General features: G+C 43.7%; 1 protein-coding gene across 1 annotated transcript; it reads right to left on the minus strand.

Annotated features, from left to right (window-relative positions):
* Positions 1–6,717: 6,717 nt before the first annotated feature.
* On the minus strand, positions 6,718–22,954 carry PSMG4 (proteasome assembly chaperone 4). Its single transcript, XM_089682217.1, has 3 exons — positions 22,722–22,954; positions 15,429–15,504; positions 6,718–7,192 (listed from the first exon to the last, which is right to left on the minus strand). The coding sequence occupies exons 1-3, from the start codon at positions 22,884–22,886 to the stop codon at positions 7,071–7,073; spliced, it is 363 nt and encodes a 120-aa protein (XP_089538343.1). The 5' UTR covers positions 22,887–22,954; the 3' UTR covers positions 6,718–7,070.
* Between the last annotated feature and the right edge of the window lie 4 nt (positions 22,955–22,958).

The raw sequence follows: 22,958 nt of genomic DNA on the forward strand, positions 1-22,958 counted from the left end.
CGGGCACTTATACCCCCTTCTTTACCAGGCCACTTTTCAGCTTTCAGCGCTGTCACAATTTGATTGACAATTGCGTGGTCATGCAAGATTGTTCCCATATTACATTTTTATAATTTTTTTTCACAAATAGAGCTTTCTTTTGGTGGTATTTAATTGCTGCTGGGCACTTTACTTTTTGTGCTATAAACAAAAAAAAGTGCAAAAAATTGAAAAAAAAATTTTTTTCTTTGTTTCTATTATAAAATTTTTCAAACAGGTAATTTTTCTCCTTCACTGATGTGCGTTGATGAGGCAGCACTGATAGGCAGCACTAATGAGGTGTCACAGATAGGCGGCACTGATGATGGGTACTGATAGACAGCACTGATAGGTGGCACTGACTGGCGCAACTGCTGGGCACTGACTGGCAGCAATGCATTGATGGGCACAGGTGGGTGGCACTGCTTGGCACAGATGGGCAGTACTGATGGGTTGCACTGCTGGGCACCGATCATCAGGGTACTAATCATCAGTGCCGATCCCTGCTCTGACAACTGCCGATTTTCGGCAGTACTTTCCTCGTGCTCTGACAGCGTGAGGAAAGTGCAGCCAAGAACCGGCAATTGCATTTCCCGGTGATCAACGTGTCATTGGACACGGCTGATCACGTGGTAAAAGGCCGCTGTGATTGGCCTTTTACATCACGTGATCAGCTGTGTCCATAGGACACAGCGATCATGGAGGACGCAGGAGAGCGTGTTCTGGGAGGACGTCATATGACGCCCTCCCAGAACTGGCCGGCCGCAGTGTAGCCGTCATTCGGCTATCTGCGGTTGGCAAGTAGTATTACATTTGACTGTGTACTTTCCAAAAAGGGGTAATTTGTGGGGTATTTGGTACTATCTTGGCATTTTACACAGTCCAGTCTTGAGGTGGTTAATACTTTAGCATGGTCTTTTTTTTTTTTCTGAAACAAAGAAATAAACCTTTGCACTAACCTGTGTACTGCTGGAGTGATGAAAGGATCTGGGAACAGGAAAAATGAAATAAAATAATTCAAAGTAATGAAGATCTTGTATGGGGGGGGGGGGGGTTGCATGAGAAGCAGTGGTGGTGATTGAAACTGGGATCAACCAAACATCAGACACAGCATGGAAGCCAGTCTCAGAACAAAAAGAGAGGCGCACAGGGCAATGTCAGTATAAAATTCCACTTTTTTTAACAAATAAAACCGCATTCACTTACATATAAAATAAGAGCAATACAGCCTGGTAGCAGAGCATCACACCAGCCCATACGCTTGAAACACAAGACCAGTTGAGTGGAAGAGAAAAAGCCAGGATCCTAGTTCCCCTGTAATAATGGGGGCAGCAACGAGTTTCTGGGCCAATATGCTCCTTTATCAGTGGAATGTGTTGGCTGTGGCAGTAATAGTGCTGCCTGTCTGCGTAGCAGCTCCAGCTTTTTTGCGCTCTACTCCCACTGGCTGCCTGCCATCCTCCGGTCCCATCTGTTCACATGGTGGTGGGAAGTGTGTGGATCCTGGCTTTTTCTTCCACCCCACTGTTGTTGCAGTTCAATCAGATGGACTGGTGTAATACTCTGCTAGCAGGCTGTATGTCCCCTATTTTACACATAAGTGGGTGCCGTTTTATTTGTAATAAAGTAGAATTTTATACTGCCATCGCCTTGTCTACTTTCTGCAAGTCCTTTGTGGTCACCACGGTGAAAGCTGTAAAAGTCTTTACCCATTTTGCAGGTTATGACTACTTGGGCTGCCTAAAAGAATGTCTTCTGCTGTATCTACTGATATGTTCTTCATACAAGCTCAGATGCAGGTTCTACTGTGTCCTAATCTTGATGCACCTTTCTCGCCAATGCAGGTGGCAGCCATGGCATTCTTTCTCAGCATCACCAAGGCCATGATTAATGCTTTCCAGTTTTAAAACCCTATTCCCTGTTTGCCTCCGCCTTTGCACTTATTTTACCAAAATATTATCTGGAAGGGGAGACCTCTAGAATCCTGTAGAACAGCCTATTCGTACTACCACTGACTGTAAAAGGATACAGATCAGAATTCACACTATTTTCATTAATAAAATAAAAACTATAGGTAAGACTATATTCAGTTTAATAGCTGAGGGAAGTTGGAGATCTCCCCTTTAAAGAGTAGTTACAGTAGGTCCATATATATTTGGACACAGGCACAATTTTAGTTTTTTCAGGTATTTACCAAAACATATTCAAGCTATAGTTATATAATGGATATGGGCTCTCATGTTTAATTTGAGGGTATGTACATCCAAATTGGAGGAAGGGTTTAGGAATTACAGCTCTTAAGAGTAGCCATCCCACCTTTTCAAGGGACCAAAAGTAATTGGACAATTAAATCAAAAGCGGTTTCACGGCCAGGTGTGGGCTACTCCATTATTTATTCATCAATTAAGCAGGTAAAAGGTGTGGTATTTGGAATCTATTGCTGTAAACCTACATCATGTGGTCAAAGAAGCTGTCCATGCAAGTGAAGGCTATTGTAAGGCTTCAAAAACATAACAAATGCATCAGAGAGATAGCAGCAACATTAGGAGTGGCCAAAACAACAGTTTGGTACATTCTGAGGAAAGAAGAATGCACTGGTGAGCTCAGCAACATAAAAAGGCATGGAAGTCCACAGAAGACAACAGTGGTGGATGATTGCAGGATCTGCTCTATGGTTAAAAAAAAACCCATTCATAACATCCAGACAAGTGAAGGACACTCTCCAGGAGGTGGGCGTATCTTTGTCAAAGTCTGCTCTCGTGAAGTCTTCTCCTGATTGTAAATACAGAGGGTTTACCACAAGGTGCAAACCATTCATAAGCCTGACGAATAAAAAAGCCAGATTAGACTTTGCCAAAAAACATCTAAAAAAGCCAGTCCAGTTCTGGAAAAGCATTCTTTGGATGGATGAAACTAAGATTAATCTGTACCAGAATGAGGGGAAGAAAATAGTGAGGAGAATGCTTGGAACAGCTCATGATCCAAAGCACACAACGTCATCTGTAAAACATGGTGGAGACAGTGTGATGGCATGGGCATGCATGGCTTCCAGGGGCACTGGGTCATTGGTGTTTATTGATTATGTGACAGAAGACAGAAGCAGCCGGATGAATTCTGCAGTGTTTAAAGATATACTGTCAGCCAAGATTCAGTCAAATGCAGCAAAGTTGATTGGACAGCACTTAACAGTACAGATGGACAATGATCCAAAACACACTGCAAAAGCAACCCAGGAGCTTTTGAAGGAAAAGAAGTGGAATATTCTTCAATGGCCGAGTCAATCACCTGATCTCCTCAACCCAATTGAGCATGCATTTCACTTGCTGAAGGCAAAACTAAAAGGCAGAAAGACTCACAAACAAAGAACAAATGAAGACAGCTGCAGTTAGAGCCTGGCAAAGCATCAGAAAGGAGGAAACCCAGTCTTTGGTAATGTCCATGGGTTCCAGACTTCAGGCAGTCATTGCCAGTAAAGGATTCTCAACAAAATATTAAAAATGAACATTTTATTTATGATTATATTCATTTATCCAATTACATTTGAGCCCCTGAAAATGGATGGACTGGGTATAAAAATGGTTGCAGATCCTAAAATTTGGACTTGATATGTATGTTCAAGCCCTTGAATTAAAGCTGAAAGTCTGCACTTCAAATTCATTTGGATTATTTAATTTTAATTTATTCTGGTGGCATACAGAGCCAGAAGTATGGAAATTGTGCCTGTGTCCAAATATATATGGACCTAACTGTAATTCAGCAGTTTTGTAGGCTCAGTCATAGCACCAGCCATTTTTTTCCCATTTGTTAGCCTATAAAGCCATAGACCAGCAGTACCACCATAAAAAGAGTAAGAACTACAATCATGTATAAGATATACTTTTCTTCTTGGAGGGCATTATATTGCTTCTATTTGTGTTGCATATATACATATTATACAGTATAAGACAACAATTCGGGGGGGGGGGGGGGGGAGGGGGAGATCTTTTATAGGAAAAAAAAAATAATGGACATATTTAAGGTGTTAAATGCAAAGTAGATTAGTAATGAGTTTAGCAATGCAAAGGCATCTTACAAATACCTGTGTATAGGAGTTCCAAAAATAGACCAGTGGTAGGAAGCTTAATAAATGTAGAAGGATTGTATTAAATAGTTACTAAAAAATAGACATTAAAAATAAAAGCATCATTCTACCTTTATTTTAGACTTACTGATGCTCTTCTAGAATCCAGCTTCTTGTGAACCCCCCCCCCCCGTTCCCCAGCTTTTGACGAGCCTTTATACCTTTTTGATATTACATTGTAAAGTACATAGGAAAACAATAGGTAGAGGTCAGCAAGCCTAGAAGTTAACCAATTTCAGTATTAAAGCCCACCAGAGGTCCTGGGACAACTGCATACACAAAGCACTGAAGGGCCTTGTGTTAAGCCAGTGGGCTGAAGGAAAAAAATTAACGGATTAAAAATTGAAGAAAAGTGAATATTAGACTGTTCAAAAAAATAGCAGTGTTTGTATTCTTCTTTACAAACTCAAACATTCACTATATAAACTGAAAAATGTTTGAAGATTTTGCTTTCCTTTGAATCACTTAATGAATATTTAGTTGTATAAGCACTGTTTCTGAGAACTGCTGTACATCTGTGTTGCATGGAGTCAACCAACTTCTGGCACCTGTGAACAGGTATTCCAGCCCAGGATGATTGGACTACATTCCACAGTTCTTCTCTAGTTCTTGGTTTTGCCTCAGAAACTGCATTTTTGATGTCACCCCACAAGTTTTCTATTGGATTAAGATCCGGGGATTGGGCTGGCCACTCCATAACGTCAATCTTGTTGGTCTGGAACCAAGATGTTGCACGTTTACTGGTGTGTTTGGGGTCGTTGTCTTGTTGGAACACCCATTTCAAGGGCATTTCCTCTTCAGCATAAGGCAGCATGACCTCTTCAAGTATTCGATGTATTCAAACTGATCCATGATCCCTGGTATGTGATAAATAGGTCCAACACCGTAGTATGAGAAACATCCCCATATCATGATGCTTGCACCACCATGCTTCACTGTCTTCACAGTGTACTGCGGCTTGAATTCAGTGTTTGGGGGTCGTCTTGACAACCTGTCTCCGGCCACTAGACCCAAAAAGAACAATCTTACTTTCATCAGTCCACAAAATGTTGCGCCATGTCTCTTTAGGCCAGTCAATGTGCTCTTTGGCAAATTGTAACCTCTTCAGCGCGTCTTTTTTTCAACAGTGGGACTTTGCGGGGGCTTCTTGCAGATAGCTTGGCTTCACATAGGTGTCTTCTAATTGTAACAGTACTCACAGGTAACTTTAGACCTTCTTTGATCTTCCTGGAGCTGATTGTTGGCTGAGTCCTTGCCATTTTGGCTATTCTTCTATCCATTCAAATGGTAGTTTTTCGCTTTCTTCCACGTCTTTCAGGTTTTGGTTGCCATTTTAAAGCATTTGCGATCATTTTAGCTGAGCAGCCTATCATTTTCTGCGCTTCTTTATATATTTTTCCCTCTCGAATCAACTTTTTAATCAAGGTACGCTGTTCTTCTGAACAATGTCTGGAACAACCCATTTTCCTCAGAATTTCAGAGAGAAATGCACTGTAACCAGCATGTACAACATTTGCTGCCTTCCTTCCTTAAATAAGGGCAATAATTGCCACCTGTTTTTCAAAGAATGAATGACCTCACTAACAGAACTCCACACTGCTATTATTTTGAATATGCCCCTTTCAATTAGTGATTCAATTACACAGAATCAGCAGCATGCATGTCATGACTGTTGGGTCTGTTGGATTTCTATTACTCTACTACACCTGCTAGTAAATTATTTGCCATGTAGAAATATCATTTCTACCAAAAACAGTGATTGATCAGGTTAGTGATGTCTGACTGCTATTATTGAACACAACTGTACATACATAAACACATATACATACCTATACAGACACAGACACACACACACATATACAAACACACTTTAAAGAGAGCTATTTAAAGCCGAACTTCAGGATGCAATTAAATAATTACCCAATATTGTCTTCAAGTACAGTAAATACTGCAAATTGGTTAACAACTTCATCATCTAGCTCAAAATGTAACTCCATGTAGCTCCAAAAAATCTGCTTAACGCAAGTGTCGGGAAGAGGTCTAATGCAAGCTAACACATCCCATCCACCCTTCTCACAGAGCCACTATGAGAAACTACAATTGCCATCAGGTCATGGGAATTGTAGCGAGTTGGCAAGAAGGGGCATGACCAGGACAGGACAGACCAGGCGACTACTGGCTTGACATGCACACAGTAAGTTCATCAGAGACAGGACAGGTCAGGAGTCTACTGGCCTGTCAATCATAGGACCATTACAGCTGGTGGGTCAGACCAGGAGTCTGGAGACTCCTAGATCTGCCCACTACAGCAAGTGGGGATGTAATGACATCACTGCTGGCTGAAAATAGAAATACAACAGGGAAGTCTCAAGACTGGTGTCCAGAAGGACAAAGGGCACAGTGGCCACCAGTCCTATAAAATGGAAGAGTAGGGAAAAGAGGCCTCTTATTATGGAAACAAATGTATTCATCTCTATTGCTCAATATAAAAAGAATGTATTCATTAAAGGTAATCCTCCACATGTAAAAAGGGGCAGACATATTTACAAAAAACAGTAATAAATCACAGAGCAACAACAAAAAAGAAAAAAGTTTTAATTCTGTGTTTTAAGATAAAATACAAAAAAGTCCTTCTATTTAACTTTTATTTCTTTGCATAAAGAATGAGATCAAGTTGAAAAATAATCTCATTTCAAAACGTGAGCTTTATCCGTTGAATCCCCTAATACATTTAAATCTGGTAATAGGGGCTAATGTTATGCATTTGGTCTTTGGTACATAATCAGCTTCTACACGCTTCTTTTCCAAGCACTCCTTAGGCAAAGCGTATCTCTGCTGCTCCTCAGTGACTTCCAATGACCATGACGACAAGCAACAGCCGTAGATCTGCTAAGGCAGTGTTAGGTGCCTGGTCAGTGTAACAGTCTGTCCTTCAAAACTTTTCAGGAAAGGCATCCATTTCCTGCTTGATTCGTTTCTCTATCAGCAACAGTACCTGGCTGTCAGTTGCTGGAATGCTAATGCTGACAAACACTTGCTTTTTAGTCTTCTTTGCTGCAAATAAAAAAAACAAAACAGAAAATGACTTGTTCTTTCTTATTTTGTACCAGCTAAGAGCCATATTTTAATTTAAGCAATGATAACAATTCAAAATGAATGAAAAACACACTGCACCAACATATGCACACTGCAGGGACTCGCCATTGTCAAGGGACCTCTTGAAAACCTGTCCTGAGGAATATACTGTATATCAGTTGCAGCTGCTGACCTTCTGAAAATGCTGCTTGCCTGGCCGTTGTGTGGTTTCCACACTTCTTGAAATTTACCGACCTTGAACAGGTATATATTTGAGTTCAGACACTGCTCTGAATTAGGGCTCATGTACACTGCAGCTGATAAACTGACATTCAGGAGCTGTTCAATGTTTTCTTCAGCAGCCCCTGAACTCACCCTAATGTTTTCCTAAATGTCCATGTACACTATGTTGTTTACAGTCGTTTACAAGCAGTTGAGTTTACAGTCGTTTTTTTGAATGCACCAAACTTGCGTTCAAGAGTAGATTTTACTGGCGTTTCAAATGCCAAACGCAGTTAACCGCGTTTATACGTGTTTGCGTTTAGCAGCATTTTTAACTGTTCCATGTCCAGTTGCTGTCCAAAGCCTTTTCCATGTATTCAAGTGGACCTAGTACATTAGTGCAGTCAGTTCCAAGTTTGGCGTGAAGGAAAAAAATGGTAGAACGTGCTGCATTATGCTCATGATAGGATCCATAGTGAATACAACTAGAAAAGACAGGTCATCTCAACACATACTGCTCTCTCTGCTTCTGCTCTCTCTATTTCTCTCAAAATGTTGGAAATAGTAACTTTTTTACTATTTTTCAGTGAATTCTGGGCATTTGGGAAGGTCTCCAGAGGTTATCTTTTAAAAACTCTTCTAAACGCACATAAACGCGGTATGCAAACTCAGCTAAACTGACTTTTTTTAACCTACGTTTTCCAGCAGTCAGTTTCCATCGTTCAGAAGAGTTTTGCAAACACCCCGTGTACATGAGCCCTAACTTAGCTGCTTGTTCAAATCAGGCCATTGAATTGAAGTATTAAAGCAGCATTACGGCAATAAAAACAAGTACTTTCAGGAAGAGAAGTCAGCAAAGCAACTTTCATATTGCTCTCAGTCCAGGATTCTTCAATGGTTCAAGCAAAGGTACCAATTTACTCCTTTGTAGCTGGTACATGAATGAAGGCAGGCACACAATTTTGGATCATACAACAACGTTAAGATAAATATTTATTTTTTTTTTTATGAAATTTGTAGGTCTTAGTATATATTTGTCACCATCCTGGGGAATTCAAATTGAGTAATACAAAAAAATGCAAATGCAGAGGTTACATTCGTGAGAACCAATGGTATGCAGAGATGTAGGGAGTTGCAAAGCACTTTTCCTATGTTTTTTCCTGAAGGTAACCTCTGCTGATTATTTTCCATTATATGTCGAGGTTTGTGTGAGGATCATTTTCTGCTACAATAATTTGTATTGGTGTACATGAAAATGACAAAGCCACTGGTCACCCACACAGGGATCACAACAACCGAGCATTTCAGAAGAACACAGATAATATCTTGTGCAACTAAACAATTTGTACTAGAAGATATCAATTGGACCACCTCGTGGTGCGAGCTGTAGGTCAGCATAAGTTGCCCAAGTCCAAAGACCTAGGGGCATACCATGGAAAAACAGAGCGGGCAAGTTGGTGGAGCAATTTCCAAGAAAGAAAAAAGGAGGAAATACTTAATTTGAAAAACAAAAACTTTAAAAGACCATTTACATAATTGTGTTGCATTAATGTGCATTGTGTTAAGGCAGCCCGTTTGTTTAACCCCTAGACGCCGAGTGGCCGCATATTTGCGTGCCATTAGAAAATACATATGTGCTGAGAGTGTGCACCCTGCGCGCTCCCAGCACATGTGCCCGTGACTCACGGAAAGGTTCTAATCTCCCCTTGCGATCGGGACCTTTTCGGATCATGTGACAGCGAATCACGGCGGTCACCTGACCCTAAAACCCCGCCCTTTAAGAGTTTCAGAAGCCGGGAAGCGTCGGCGCAAAGGGGTCAAAAAGGCTTGTTATTGCACCATAATATACATGTAGCAATTTTTTTGCAGCATACTGCAACACATATCCCTAAGCAAGGTACCTGGGGTTGCTATTCAAAAGGAATGGCACAGTACCAACAGGTGTAACATGTTTTGCAATAAATCGCACATTAACCACTTCCCGTCCGGCCCATGTACATAAATGGCCGGATGGGAGCAGTGCAGGAGCGGGTTGCCGTTTATAAACGGCCCCCGCATTCACTTCCTGTGCACGCTCCCTGGGAGTGCGCGGCACCACGATCTGATGCCCGCTGTGTCCTCCGGACACAGCAGAATACCGATCACTGTATGGAACCTCTGTGTGAGGTCCCAATTCATGTGATCCCTGATTGGCCAATCAATGATCACATGAATAGTAGTAAGCAAGATGTCACTTCCTGACATCATTGCTTACTACTAGTGAAATCTGTGAATGATCACAGAGGTCACATGGTACAAGGTTATTCACAACAGCCTTGTACCATGTGACAAGCTGTGACCAATCACAGCTCACACAGTATTTCTCAATGGCTGCAAAAATGCAGTCAGAGAGAAGGAGAAATTATTGCTTTTATAGCCTTTATGGGTGTAAAAGCAATCAGTGTAAAAAAAGAAAAAAAAAAGAAAAAATCATCACCCCTCATCACTATGGTGATACTGTACTGCTAGGGTGACAATAGGTTATTAAAAAAAAACAAAACATAAAAATAATTTAAAAAAGTTTTGAAAAATAATTTTTGGGTTATTTTTTTTACTAAAAAGACAGATGAATACAATTTTGGCCAAGATTTATGAAGAATGATTTATTTGCAAAATTTTATAAGAAAAAAACACTTTTTTTTTCAAAATGTTTGGACTTTTTCATTTATATAGAAAAAAAAATAAAAATCCCAGTGGTGAATAAATACCACCAAAATAAAGTTTTATCTGGCTCAAAAAATTCATATGGGTACATTGCTGCATGACCGCGCAATTGTCATTCAAAGTGTGATAGCGCTGAAAGCTGAAAATTGGCCTGGACAGGAAGGGGGGTAAAAGTGTCCGGACTTGAAGTGGTTAATGCAGCCCAATAGTGTAAATGAGATCTAAAATAATAGTGTTTCCATGGTGCAGATATGCAACAAATCCCATAATATTTTTGTGGCCATTTATCCCTGTGGGTCTGAAACCACTCAATGCTGTCCTAAAAATGTGGCATGAAACATGCTTTGCGCACGCGCATGCACGCACGCACACACACACACACATAGTTGTGAACAAGAAATGCTAACAAAATGCGGACAATGAAAAGTGAAGCAAACGAGCGTTAAAGCAAATCTGCAGGATCAGTTCAGATCATAAATGTAATATCAGTGTCAGGTAGCTAGATGACAGCACGTTATTAACAAGTGTCTTTTGTGCTGGAATTCCCTATTCCAATGCTGCCTGAAGCCTCTGCTGTTCCCCTTTCCCCGGCAGTAGTACAGATGTAGCAACCACACCTGATGTCAGAAGAGCCGATGACGCGGAACCTGTGCTTGCCTGAACAACAACTCTAAGAAATTTGCTACTAACAATTCTGGTTGGGGAGGTTAGGAGATCAACCACAAGGAAATAAAAAAGGTATGTATGTGTTGGCACTGTGCAGCTATGGAAGTTAGTTAATTCTTACAACTTCATTTACATTATTAGAGGCTACGAGACAGAGAGCAAAGTTGGTCATTTGTACAAAAATAAATAAAAAACGCACATGATTTTGCAGGTAAAAGGAAAAAAATGTGCATTTATTATTTTTCCACACTTCAGCCTGCAAAGCATTGCATCCACGGTCAGTGGATCACGGGTGCAATGTCAGGCTCCTGCAGACACTAATGCAGGCCATTGTCTGTTTGTTTATCAGTCGATTTTTTGTCCGAAAGAATAAATCGGCTGATTTTCGCACTGTTAGTGGGGCAATGGCATCGACCGATTTTCGTGGTTCCTCCTCATTTCTTTTCTCGGTCATGCTGGAAAATTTGTGAAAAAACGGCCGATTTTCGCAATCATTGGTGGCAACAGAACGACCAATGTTTCATTTTTCGGACGAAAAAAAAAAAGAAAAAAAAAACGACCGATAAACGAACCATATATGGCCTGCATTAGTGCAACTGTCTGCCCGTACCTCCATACTGGCAGACAGTTACTGAAGCTCAGGAAGGAGCCAATGAACCTCAAGGATGCTCACCAGTGTCCTCACAATTCATTCACTCATGGAACTCTGTGAGAAAATAATGCGACTGTGTGGGCGGAGAGGACCCCCCAAGGCGGGGGGGGGGGGGGGTTTGCAGGGGACTGCTATAAAGTTCTTGCAAAAATTTGGATTGTCACACAATAAAATTCATACAGTGCATTTTCACTTTTATTTTTTAAAATTTTACTGTAGCCTGATATTACAGTTGTTTAACCACTTGCCCTCCGGAGGATTTACCCCCCTTCCTGACCCGGCCATTTTTTGCGTTACTTTAACTGACAACTGCGCAGTCATGCAATGCTGCACCCAAATTAAATATGGCCTTTTTCCCCCACTAATTGAGTTTTCATTTGATCGCCCGTGCGTTTTTTATTTTTTGCGTTATAAAAAACAAAAATATTTTTGACTTTTTGCTATTAACCTCTTCACGCTGGCCGAACGCAAATGTGCGGCTTCCTGGCGTCTGAGCCTAGACGCCAAGCGGCCGCACAGTTGCTTTCTATTAAAAAAGGTCATATGTGTCGAGAGTGCGCGACCTGCGCGCTCCCAGCACACATGTCCGGTACTCACGAAAAGGTCCCGATCTCCTCTTTAGATCGGGACCTTTCCTGATCATGTGACCGCCGTGACGCCGCATCACGACGGTCACATGACCCTAAACCCCCCCCCCCCCCCCCGGCTTCTGAAACTCCTAAAGGGCCGGGAGGCGCCGGTGTGAAGGGGTTAAACATGTCCAGTAAAACTTCTTTTTAAAAAATCTAATTTCGTCATAAATTTACAACAAAATGTATTCTGCTCCATGTCTTTGCTAAAAACAAATCCCAATACATGTAAATTAATTGGTTTACGTGAAAGCTACCCCCCTTCCTGACCAGGCCATTTTTTGCGATATGGCGCTTTGATACTTTGACATTCGCGCGGTCATGCAATGCTGTACATAAATTTATGTTCTTTTTTCCCCATAAATAGAAATTTATTTATTTCGGTGATATTTGATCACCTCTGCGGGTTTTATTTTTTGTGCTATAAACAAAAAAAGACAGAAAATTCTGAAAAAAAACAAAACAAAATTTTTTACTTTTTGCTATAAAACATATACAAGAAAAACATTTTAAAAATCTAAATTTCTGCTACATATCTTTGCTAAAAACAAATCCCAATACGTGTAAATGACTTGGTTTACGTGAAAGTTGTAGCATTTACAAATGGCAGTATATATACTGGAATTTTTTTATTTTTACTAGTAATGGTGCTATCAGCGACCTATAGCGAAACTGCAGTGGGCATTGACACTGTGGGGAACTGACTTGGTGTCACTGACATCCCCAGTGACACCAATACAGTGATCAGTGCTAAAAAAAACAGCACTGACACTGTACTAATGGCACTGGGCAGAAATGGGTTAACATGTGGGGCGATCAAAGGGTTAACTGTGTGCAGGAAGTGTTTTACATAGGGGGCCGTGTCAGTGTGCTTCACTGTAATCATACTGCTCTGGATGGCTGTGCTGTGCACAGCCATCCAAAGCAGTGTGCCCGAGCTGACAGGGAGGACGACTGTTCACAAACAAAACAGTCCTCCTCCCCATCAGAGATTATTAGTATACAGGATTTATATAGCGGCACCAGTTTGCACAGCGCTTTACAAAATGAAGGTAGACATTACAGTTACAATACAATTTGGTACAACAGGAAACAGAGCCCTGCTTGTTATCTTCGGAAATCATTGGGCGCCAGCGAGTAATTACTGGGTAGAACCCGGTGATCGACAGCTGTGGCTGGCGGTGCGGGTAGGGCGCACGCCCCCTACCCAGAAATGCAAAATCACACACGTGATTTTGCGCACCCGTGCGCCCTGTAGCAGTATTTCTGCTATAAGGCGGCGCTGAAGTGGTTAAATTCACATTTTTCCTCATTAATCTAAACTCAGTACTCCAGAATGACAAAAGTGAAAACAGAATTTTAGTAATGTCTGGGAATTTTTAAAAAAATAAATAACTGAAATATCACATTGGCATAAGTATTCAGACCCTTTACAACAACACTTGAAATTCAGCTCAGGTGCCTCCCATTTCTCTTGATCGTTGCTGAGATGTTTCTACAACGTGATTGGAGTCCACCTGTGGTAAATTATATTGATTGGACGTGATTTGGAAAGGCACACAGAGTGGAGGGCTAGTGATGGTTGTCCTAGAACTTTGTCCCATCTCCACACAGGATCCCTGGACCTCAGAGTGACCATCGGGTTCTTGGTCACCATTCTTACTAAGGCCCTTCTCCTCCACTTGCTTACCAGAAAGAGTCCTGGTTGTGCCAAACTTCTTCCATTTGAGGATTTTGGAGGCCACTGTGCTCTTGGGAACCTTCAATACAGCAGACATTTTTGGTAGCCTTCCCCAGATCTGTGCCTTCTAATAGTTCTAAAGGCAGTTCCTTGGACCTCATGGCTTTTGCTCTAATACAGTATGCATTTGTCAGCTGTGAGGCCTTTTATAGAGAGGTGTGTGCCTCTCTAATCCTAGGTTTACGCCTAAGCGGTTTCCACAGCGTTTTGCAGAAACGCACTACATTCCATTTAACATGATTTCCTATGGGACACGTTCACATCTCCGCGTTTTCTCCTGTTTTTTTTTCTTTTGGAATTGGTTAGGCACTTTCTATAGACTTCAATGGAAATGCTGCAGAAAAGCATATAGTGCGTTTTTGCTGTGTTTTAAATCTGCCTAGCAAAAAAAAAAAAAAAATGCGGCAAAAACGCAATGCAGAAACAGGTCAAACGCAAACTGCATAGGTGTGAACCTAACCTAAATCATGTCCAATCAATGTAATTTACCACAGGTGGACTCCAATCAAGGTGCAGAAACATCTCAGTAACGATCAAGAGAAATGGGAGGCACCTGAACTGAATTTCAGGTGTTGTTGCAAAGGGTCTGAATACTTATGCCAATGTGATATATCAGTTTTCCCTTTTTCGTAAATTTGAAAACCTTTCTAAAATTCTGTTTTCATTTTATTATTATTTATTTCAGGTACTTATATAGCGCCATCAATTTACGCAGCGCTTTTCATATCTATTGTACATTCACATCAGTCCCTAACCCTCAAGGGGCGTACAATCTGAGTTCCCTAACTTACATTCATACATACACATACTAGGGCCAATTTAGACAGGAGCCAATTCACCTACCAGCATGTCTTTGGAGTGTGGGAGGAAACCGGAGTACCCGGAGGAAACCCGCGCAGGCACAGGGAGAACATGCAAACTCCAGGCAGGTGGTGCAGTGGTTGGGATTTGAACCAACAACCCTAGTACTGCCAGGCGGAAGTGCTAACCACTGGGCCACTGTTCTGCCACATTTTGTCATTATATTGTAATTGTGTAGATTGAGAAAAAAAATGTAATTTAACATCTGTAGAATCAGGATGCAGTATAACAAAATTGAAAAATGTGAAGGGGGTCTAAACACTTTATGAATGCACTGTAGTTGAAACCATTACAGAATTGTAGCTGGTTTGTCAGACATGAGCCAATTGTATGTAAAGTCAGTTTAAAAAGGTACCTGTTTGTCCGATAAATAGCGGATGTACAGGCAGCTTTAGCCCTCCATGCTCATAAAGTATATGCGTGGGGTCCTAAGTTCTTTGTGTGGGCTGACAACACTGCAGCACTGGAATCCCAGTGTTGTCATCCCTGCTAGATTACAGAACTGTATCCCCACCCCCCATTATGTCCTTCTCCACATTTTTACAAGCCTTGATTGATGTCACTGGAAGTAGTAAAAGAGGCTTCTTACTATAGCAACAAGGTAAAAACAAAAAAACAACTGGGGGGACATTCTAGAAGGGGTGAGGGATGTTTAGGGGTAAATCGGGTAAACCAGACGGCTCTATGTAGCTGTAGACAAAGAAAAATCAAGTTGTAAAATTAAAATAGTAACATACATACCTAACCGCTGTGCAAAAGAACTTGAAGTAGGATCAGACTTGTCTCCAAGTATCAAAGTAGACAATGGTACCGAGTCCTACAAAATTGAAATCAAAAGAAAAATGTTTTTGATTTTTTTTTTTGCTTAATGATCATATGACAAAGATCCATTTTAAATATGGGTTTAGGATAAAAGAATCCTAGATCAATTCAAATATGTAATTCAACATAGAAGTGGACAAAGACTGGAACCGTTCTGCCCATCTCTATGATATAGGAAACAATAAGCATACGTCTAAATAAGTAAATGAATTAAAGGTGATGTAACGCTGCTAATAGACATCAATCAGTACTAATAAACTATACAGGTGAATAAACTGTGCCCATAATCATAATGGGAATAAATGACCAAGAACATACACCATAAAATATAAATGAATGAATAATGGGAAAAAAGAGATACTAAAAAGCTTTCAATAAATGAGTTCATAAGTTTCCAAATATCACATGATCCAACACCGTGACTGCGATTCCATAATGAATGTGAATTTTTATGCTAGCATTCACAGAATGTTCACAGAACTCTCACCTCCAATGCATGTAAAAACTGTGTGTTAATAATATGACATCTCCACACATCCAGACCTTTCGATATCTCCTTAGTCTGTTCCTCCTCCCATATAATGGATACTTTTAAGATGGTAATAAAATCCTCCATCTCAGCGGATACCAGTCACCTCCAACGCATGTAACACTTGTATGTATTTAATAAGACATCTCCATAAATCCAGACCTTGCAATATCTTATTTAGCCACTAGAGGGCTATCCACTCCTCCTCCCATATAATGGATAATAATAGGTAATAATGGAAATCCTCTGTTCCGCCAGATGCCAGTACCTCACCCAAATGAAAGAATGCCTCATATAGTGTAGTAAGTCAGTAAAAAAAAAAAAAATTTATATATATTTTTTATTAAAATCACACTTACATTGTATATTAAAATGACAAGCGCTTTAAAACCATGGATCCTCTCACTTCCTTAAAAACTTCCTCAGCCCACACCCTACACATTACATCATGGTCACGTGACTTCATCAGGGTATAGTTGGGGCAGATATGTCTTTAAATAGTCTGTTCTATTACTACGATCGGTGGCCATTTTGTCAAAGTCTGGTGTATAGTGGCCAATTTGCCTATGATTTACAGCATGTAGTGTATGGCCATTACTAGACTGTCCGGCGGCCATGTTGTTGGAGTCAAAACATCAGTGGCCATTTGGTATTAGGACTCCTTAGGGAAAATGGCCAACGGTGTTTTGACTGCAACAAAATGGCATTGAAACTGACACAAATTTTTTTTTTTTTTTTTTAATCCTGACCTTTGACCCTGACCCAAACAATAACCCTGGCACTGAACTAAATCAAACCTTGATCTAGGTATTTTTTATTTTAATATTTATTTCTTTTCTTTTTTTTTTAACAAACTTTTTCTCTCTATGCCAGGAGTTACAGAGATACAATGCATCTCTCGTCTCCATTCATAGAGAGAGAAAAAAACAAGGGGTCAGGCTGCACAGTGACTGATCACTGTGATAGCCAATCAGAGGCTATCACAGCGATCATGTGACCCCGAATTGGGAGTCCCGGGTCCCGATCATTAAACCGGGACCCAGGGCTCTCAGTGACACCGCAGGCTTTGTGCTACAGTGCAGCACGTTCCCAGCACAAAGACAGGTACACAAATATGCAGCCCCACGGAAAAAAGCCCAGTTCCATGAGGCCGCATATTTGTGTGACATCGGCGTCAAGGGGTTAAAGAGAACCTTCACTCTCTTCAACTACTTTTCTTACGCTTTCCACCATCATCCTTTCATGGAAATGCAATTTTTTTTTTTCAGTACAGGTCCCTCACTTCTGGTATTCCCACCTAGAATGATGTACACCCTGCTCCCCACAGCTTCCTCAAATAATTACATTTGCATCCCAGGAGGCTTTAAGGACATTTAGAACACACATGTGCACATGCAACACATTATTTGGGGGCTGGCTTAAAGAAACTGGAAGAGACAGCATACTCCAGATAACTACAGAAAAAAAGATGGTGACGCAGGACCCTGCATGCGGCAATGAAACAGCAGATCAATGCTGGGTTGGGCTTCCCATTGCCCAACGGATAAAATTCAAAAAATTATAAATGGCTTTATATGTTATTGTTAACTCTGACACAAATTACATCACCAATCTGGTCTCCAAATATCACCCAAACCATCCTCTCCACTCCTCACATGACCTCTTGCTCTCTAGCTCCCTTGTCTCCTCCTCCCATGTTGTCTCCAGGACTCCTCCAGAACTTCCCCCATCCTCTGGAACTCTCTACCCCAATTTATCAGACTATCGCCTACTCTGCTCACTTTTAGGCGATCTCTGAAAACCTATCTCTTCAGGGAAGCCTATCCTCCCATCAGCTGATAACGGAATCTTCTATTCCTCCTACCAGTCCATCCCCCACAGTTATTACCTTTTGTAGCACTAGCCTCTCACTCTTAGATTGTAAGCTCCAAGGAGGAAGAAGAAGAAAGAAGGAAGGAAGACGCAGGAAGAAGAAAAAAGAAGGAAGGAAGAAGAAGGAAGACGAAGGAAGAAGAGGAGGAAGAAGGAAGGAAGGAAGGAAGACGAAGGAAGAAGAGGAGGAAGAAGAAGAAAGAAGGAAGGAAGAAGAGGAGGAGGAAGAAGAAAGAAGGAAGGAAGATGAAGGAAGAAGAGGAGGAAGAAGACGAAAGAAGGAAGAAAGAAAGAAAGAAAGAAGGAAGACGAAGGAAGAAGAGGAGGAAGAAGAAGAAAGAAGGAAGGAAGAAGGAAGATGAAGGAAGAAGAGGAGGAAGAAGAAGAAGGAAGGAAGGAAGACAAAGAGGAAGGGAGGAGGGAGAAGAAGAAGAAGTAGAAGAAGAAGTGAATTTAGCATATCACAGCAAAAAAGGTAAGAGGTGTTTAAAAAAAGAAAGGCAGAGTGGTCAAGTTTCTCTTTAAAAACATCTGAAATAAATATGGAATCTGTCACTGCTGAGCTCTCTTCTTGAAAATACTAGTGTCTTGGCTGTCATGGTGATCCAAGGGCTTCAATACCCTTGGAATAAGCATCCTGGAACAAATAAATGAATCAGGTATTTTCTGACTTCACTTTGACTTTTCAAACCAAAGAGAGCCAAGAAACTAGAAATGTCAGCCTCTGCAGCTTTCTCAGCACGTTTCTTCAAACTCTAATCCTGTCTAATGCAGGTCATAGATGGGTCGAAAACCGGCCGATTTTTCGGCAAAAAAAAACAAAAAAACAGCCGATTTTCGCACCGTTAATGGTTTAATTGGTCGGCCGTTTTTCTGGATTTTGTCAGATTTTTTTATCGGTAAAGTTGGAAAAAAATCAGCCGGTTTTGCCGATCTTCGCAGCAATGATGGGCAAATCGGCCAATCTTTTTACCAATAAAAAATCTGCGCATGAGAGAAGAAGAAGAAAGAAGTAGGAAGCAGAAGGAAGCAGGGAAAGAAGAAGAAGAGAAAGAAGAAGAAATCCAGTCCGCTATTATATTTGACATTAAAAAGTATTGCGGTTGCAACAATGTATCTATTTGTATCCGGAAAAAACCCATCTGTATCAGAAATAGATACATTGTTGCAACTGCAATACTTTTTAATGTCAAATATAATAGCGGAGCTCTCTGCAGGGACAGAAGTAATTAAATGCCGGCAGTAGACGGGAAGAAAAATCGGCCAATTTGTTTTACTGTTGGTGGTAACATCGGCCTATTGAACGACTGATTTTTCGTTTTTTTGTTAAAAAAAACATCCGGTTTTCTTCCCGTCTATGGCCTGCAAAAGTCTACATTTTTTGCTATGAAATGTTAGTTTCGGCAGAATCCACCAGATGGAGACAACCACCGCATTAAAAGCTGCAGTTGGTGACTTAAAGGTAAGGGCTCATGTACACTGCAGCTGATAAACTCACATTTAGGAGCTGTTCAGCATTTTTTCAGCAGCCCCTGAACTCTCACTAATGTTTTCCTATGTGTCCATGTACACATCGTCGTTTACAGTCATTTACAGTCATTTACAGGCATTTGAGTTTACAGTCATTTTTTTTAACGCAGAAAACTTGCGTTCAGCAGTCGATTTTATTAGTGTTTCAAATGCAAAATGCTTGTAAACACGGCAAATCGTGTTTATAAGTGTTTGCGGTTAAAAATGTTTTTTTAACTCTTCCAGTTCCCAATGCTATCCAGAGCCTTTTTTCATCATGAAAAATGCATGCAAAGCCTTTTCAAGGTACTCAGATGGACAAAACACTGAACACAGGATGTTCCTACCAAGCTTGTCACACATTGTAATGACCAATTCACACCTCAGACCTCTCCCACCCTTGGAAACAAAAGATATGTTAATGACCATTCACACCTCAAATTCCTCATGAAGACTTCCTGCCAGGTGACCTTAATGACTCACTCCACCAGACACCTTTCCCATCCTTGGAAACAAAAAAAAATGTTAATGAGCAACTCACACCTAGCTAAGGTCAACACATACTGCTGTCTCTGCTTCTACTCTGTGTATATATCTCTGAAACAGTCTGAAATAGTTAATAATCACCTTGAAAGAGAATTTTCCCCAGAATTTAGTGAAGATGCTAAGGTTTTACTTTGCAAAGAATAACCAATCAAGTGCAAAAAAAATGTGTGGCAGCGTACTGTGATGCAATATTGTGTGATGCAGTCTGCTGCGCAAAAACACGTCCTATTTTTATTTTCAGCACACACCATTGCAGCACGCTGGTAAGAAGTGAGGTCATAGGATGTAAGGCACATGGCCTAGTCTGTGCACAACTGTGTGAATGAGCCCCTAGCACTGATCACTTTAGTAAGTGGGAGCTCCCATTCAATGAATGGAAGTCATCATTTTCAGATTGCACTGTAAATAGTAATATTAAGTAATAGTGGCTGGCTGCTGGAGAGCCCGGCTCCCGCTAAGCCGTACAGGAGAGCCCGGTGGCCGGCTCCCGCTAAACCGTACAGGAGAGCCCGGTGGCCGGCTCCCGCTAAGCCGTACAGGAGAGCCCGGTGGCCGGCTCCCGCTAAGCCGTACAGGAGAGCCCGGTGGCCGGCTCCCGGTAAGCCGTACAGGAGAGCCCGGTGGCCGGCTCCCGGTAAGCCGTACAGGAGAGCCCGGTGGCCGGCTCCCGGTAAGCCGTATAGGAGAGCCCAGTGGCCGGCTCCCGGAGATCCTAGGTTGAGCTCAGTGGCCGGCCCGGTAAGCCGCATAGGAGAGCCCAGTGGCCGGCTCCCAGGGATCCTAGGTTGAGCCCAGTGGCCGGCCCGGTAAGCCGCATAGGAGAGCCCAGTGGCCGGCCCGGTAAGCCGCATAGGAGAGCCCAGTGGCCGGCCCGGTAAGCCGCATAGGAGAGCCCAGTGGCCGGCCCGGTAAGCCGTATAGGAGAGCCCAGTGGCCGGCTCCCAGGGATCCTAGGTTGAGCCCAGTGGCCGGCCCGGTAAGCCGCATAGGAGAGCCCAGTGGCCGGCCCGGTAAGCCGTATAGGAGAGCCCAGTGGCCGGCTCCCAGGGATCCTAGGTTGAGCCCAGTGGCCGGCCCGGTAAGCCGCATAGGAGAGCCCAGTGGCCGGCTCCCGGTAAGCCGCATAGGAGAGCCCAGTGGCCGGCTCCCGGTAAGCCGCATAGGAGAGCCCAGTGGCCGGCTCCCGGTAAGCCGCATAGGAGAGCCCAGTGGCCGGCTCCCGGTAAGCCGCATAGGAGAGCCCAGTGGCCGGCTCCCGGTAAGCCGCATAGGAGAGCCCAGTGGCCGGCTCCCGGTAAGCCGCATAGGAGAGCCCAGTGGCCGGCTCCCGGTAAGCCGCATAGGAGAGCCCAGTGGCCGGCTCCCGGTAAGCCGCATAGGAGAGCCCAGTGGCCGGCTCCCGGTAAGCCGCATAGGAGAGCCCAGTGGCCGGCTCCCGGTAAGCCGCATAGGAGAGCCCAGTGGCCGGCTCCCGGTAAGCCGCATAGGAGAGCCCAGTGGCCGGCTCCCGGTAAGCCGCATAGGAGAGCCCAGTGGCCGGCTCCCGGTAAGCCGCATAGGAGAGCCCAGTGGCCGGCTCCCGGTAAGCCGCATAGGAGAGCCCAGTGGCCGGCTCCCGGTAAGCCGCATAGGAGAGCCCAGTGGCCGGCTCCCGGTAAGCCGTATAGGAGAGCCCAGTGGCCGGCTCCCGGTGATCCTAGGTTGAGCCCAGTGGCCGGCCCGGTAAGCCGCATAGGAGAGCCCAGTGGCCGGCCCGGTAAGCCGCATAGGAGAGCCCAGTGGCCGGCTCCCAGGGATCCTAGGTTGAGCCCAGTGGCCTGCCCGGTAAGCCGCATAGGAGAGCCCAGTGGCCGGCCCGGTAAGCCGTATAGGAGAGCCCAGTGGCCGGCTCCCGGTAAGCCGTATAGGAGAGCCCAGTGGCCGGCTCCCGGTAAGCCGTATAGGAGAGCCCAGTGGCCGGCTCCCGGTAAGCCGTATAGGAGAGCCCAGTGGCCGGCTTCCGGTAAGCCGTATAGGAGAGCCCAGTGGCCGGCTTCCGGTAAGCCGTATAGGAGAGCCCAGTGGCCGGCTCCCGGTGATTCTAGGTTGAGCCCAGTGGCCGGCCCGGTAAGCCGCATAGGAGAGCCCAGTGGCCGGCCCGGTAAGCCGTATAGGAGAGCCCAGTGGCCGGCTCCCAGGGATCCTAGGTTGAGCCCAGTGGCCTGCCCGGTAAGCCGCATAGGAGAGCCCAGTGGCCGGCCCGGTAAGCCGCATAGGAGAGCCCAGTGGCCGGCTCCCGGTAAGCCGTATAGGAGAGCCCAGTGGCCGGCTCCCGGTAAGCCGTATAGGAGAGCCCAGTGGCCGGCTCCCGGTAAGCCGTATAGGAGAGCCCAGTGGCCGGCTCCCGGTAAGCCGTATAGGAGAGCCCAGTGGCCGGCTCCCGGTAAGCCGTATAGGAGAGCCCAGTGGCCGGCCCGGTAAGCCGCATAGGAGAGCCCAGTGGCCGGCTCCCGGTAAGCCGTATAGGAGAGCCCAGTGGCCGGCTCCCGGTAAGCCGTATAGGAGAGCCCAGTGGCCGGCTCCCGGTAAGCCGTATAGGAGAGCCCAGTGGCCGGCTCCCGGTGATCCTAGGTTGAGCCCAGTGGCCGGCTCCTGGTGATCGTAGGGCTTACTGTGACCTGGCCACCGGGCTCTCCTACCATCAGCAGTGGCCAGTTCCTGGTAATCACAGGAGCCCGGCTCACGGTAATAATGAACACGGGCAGTCAAGGACTTACAAATCTGCTGCACATGGCCACCGCCAGGTTCCTCAGGGAGGGGGAGAAGCCGACCCACACCAGGAAGCAGTCTTGCAGACTCATCACATGGAAGTGGACAACTCTGTCACATATCTTGTCGCTGAAGTTGTGTATAGAGATGGGATGAGGGTTACTCTCCTCCATGTCTTCCACACACCTGGCCGCGCTTCTATACACGTCACCTTGTCCCTGAGCCCCGGGACGCCATATTTGATG

The sequence above is a fragment of the Staurois parvus genome, unplaced genomic scaffold, assembly GCF_062004578.1.
Source record: "Staurois parvus isolate SC_StPar_1 unplaced genomic scaffold, SC_StPar_1.0 ptg000287l, whole genome shotgun sequence".
Lineage (NCBI taxonomy): Eukaryota > Metazoa > Chordata > Amphibia > Anura > Ranidae > Staurois > Staurois parvus.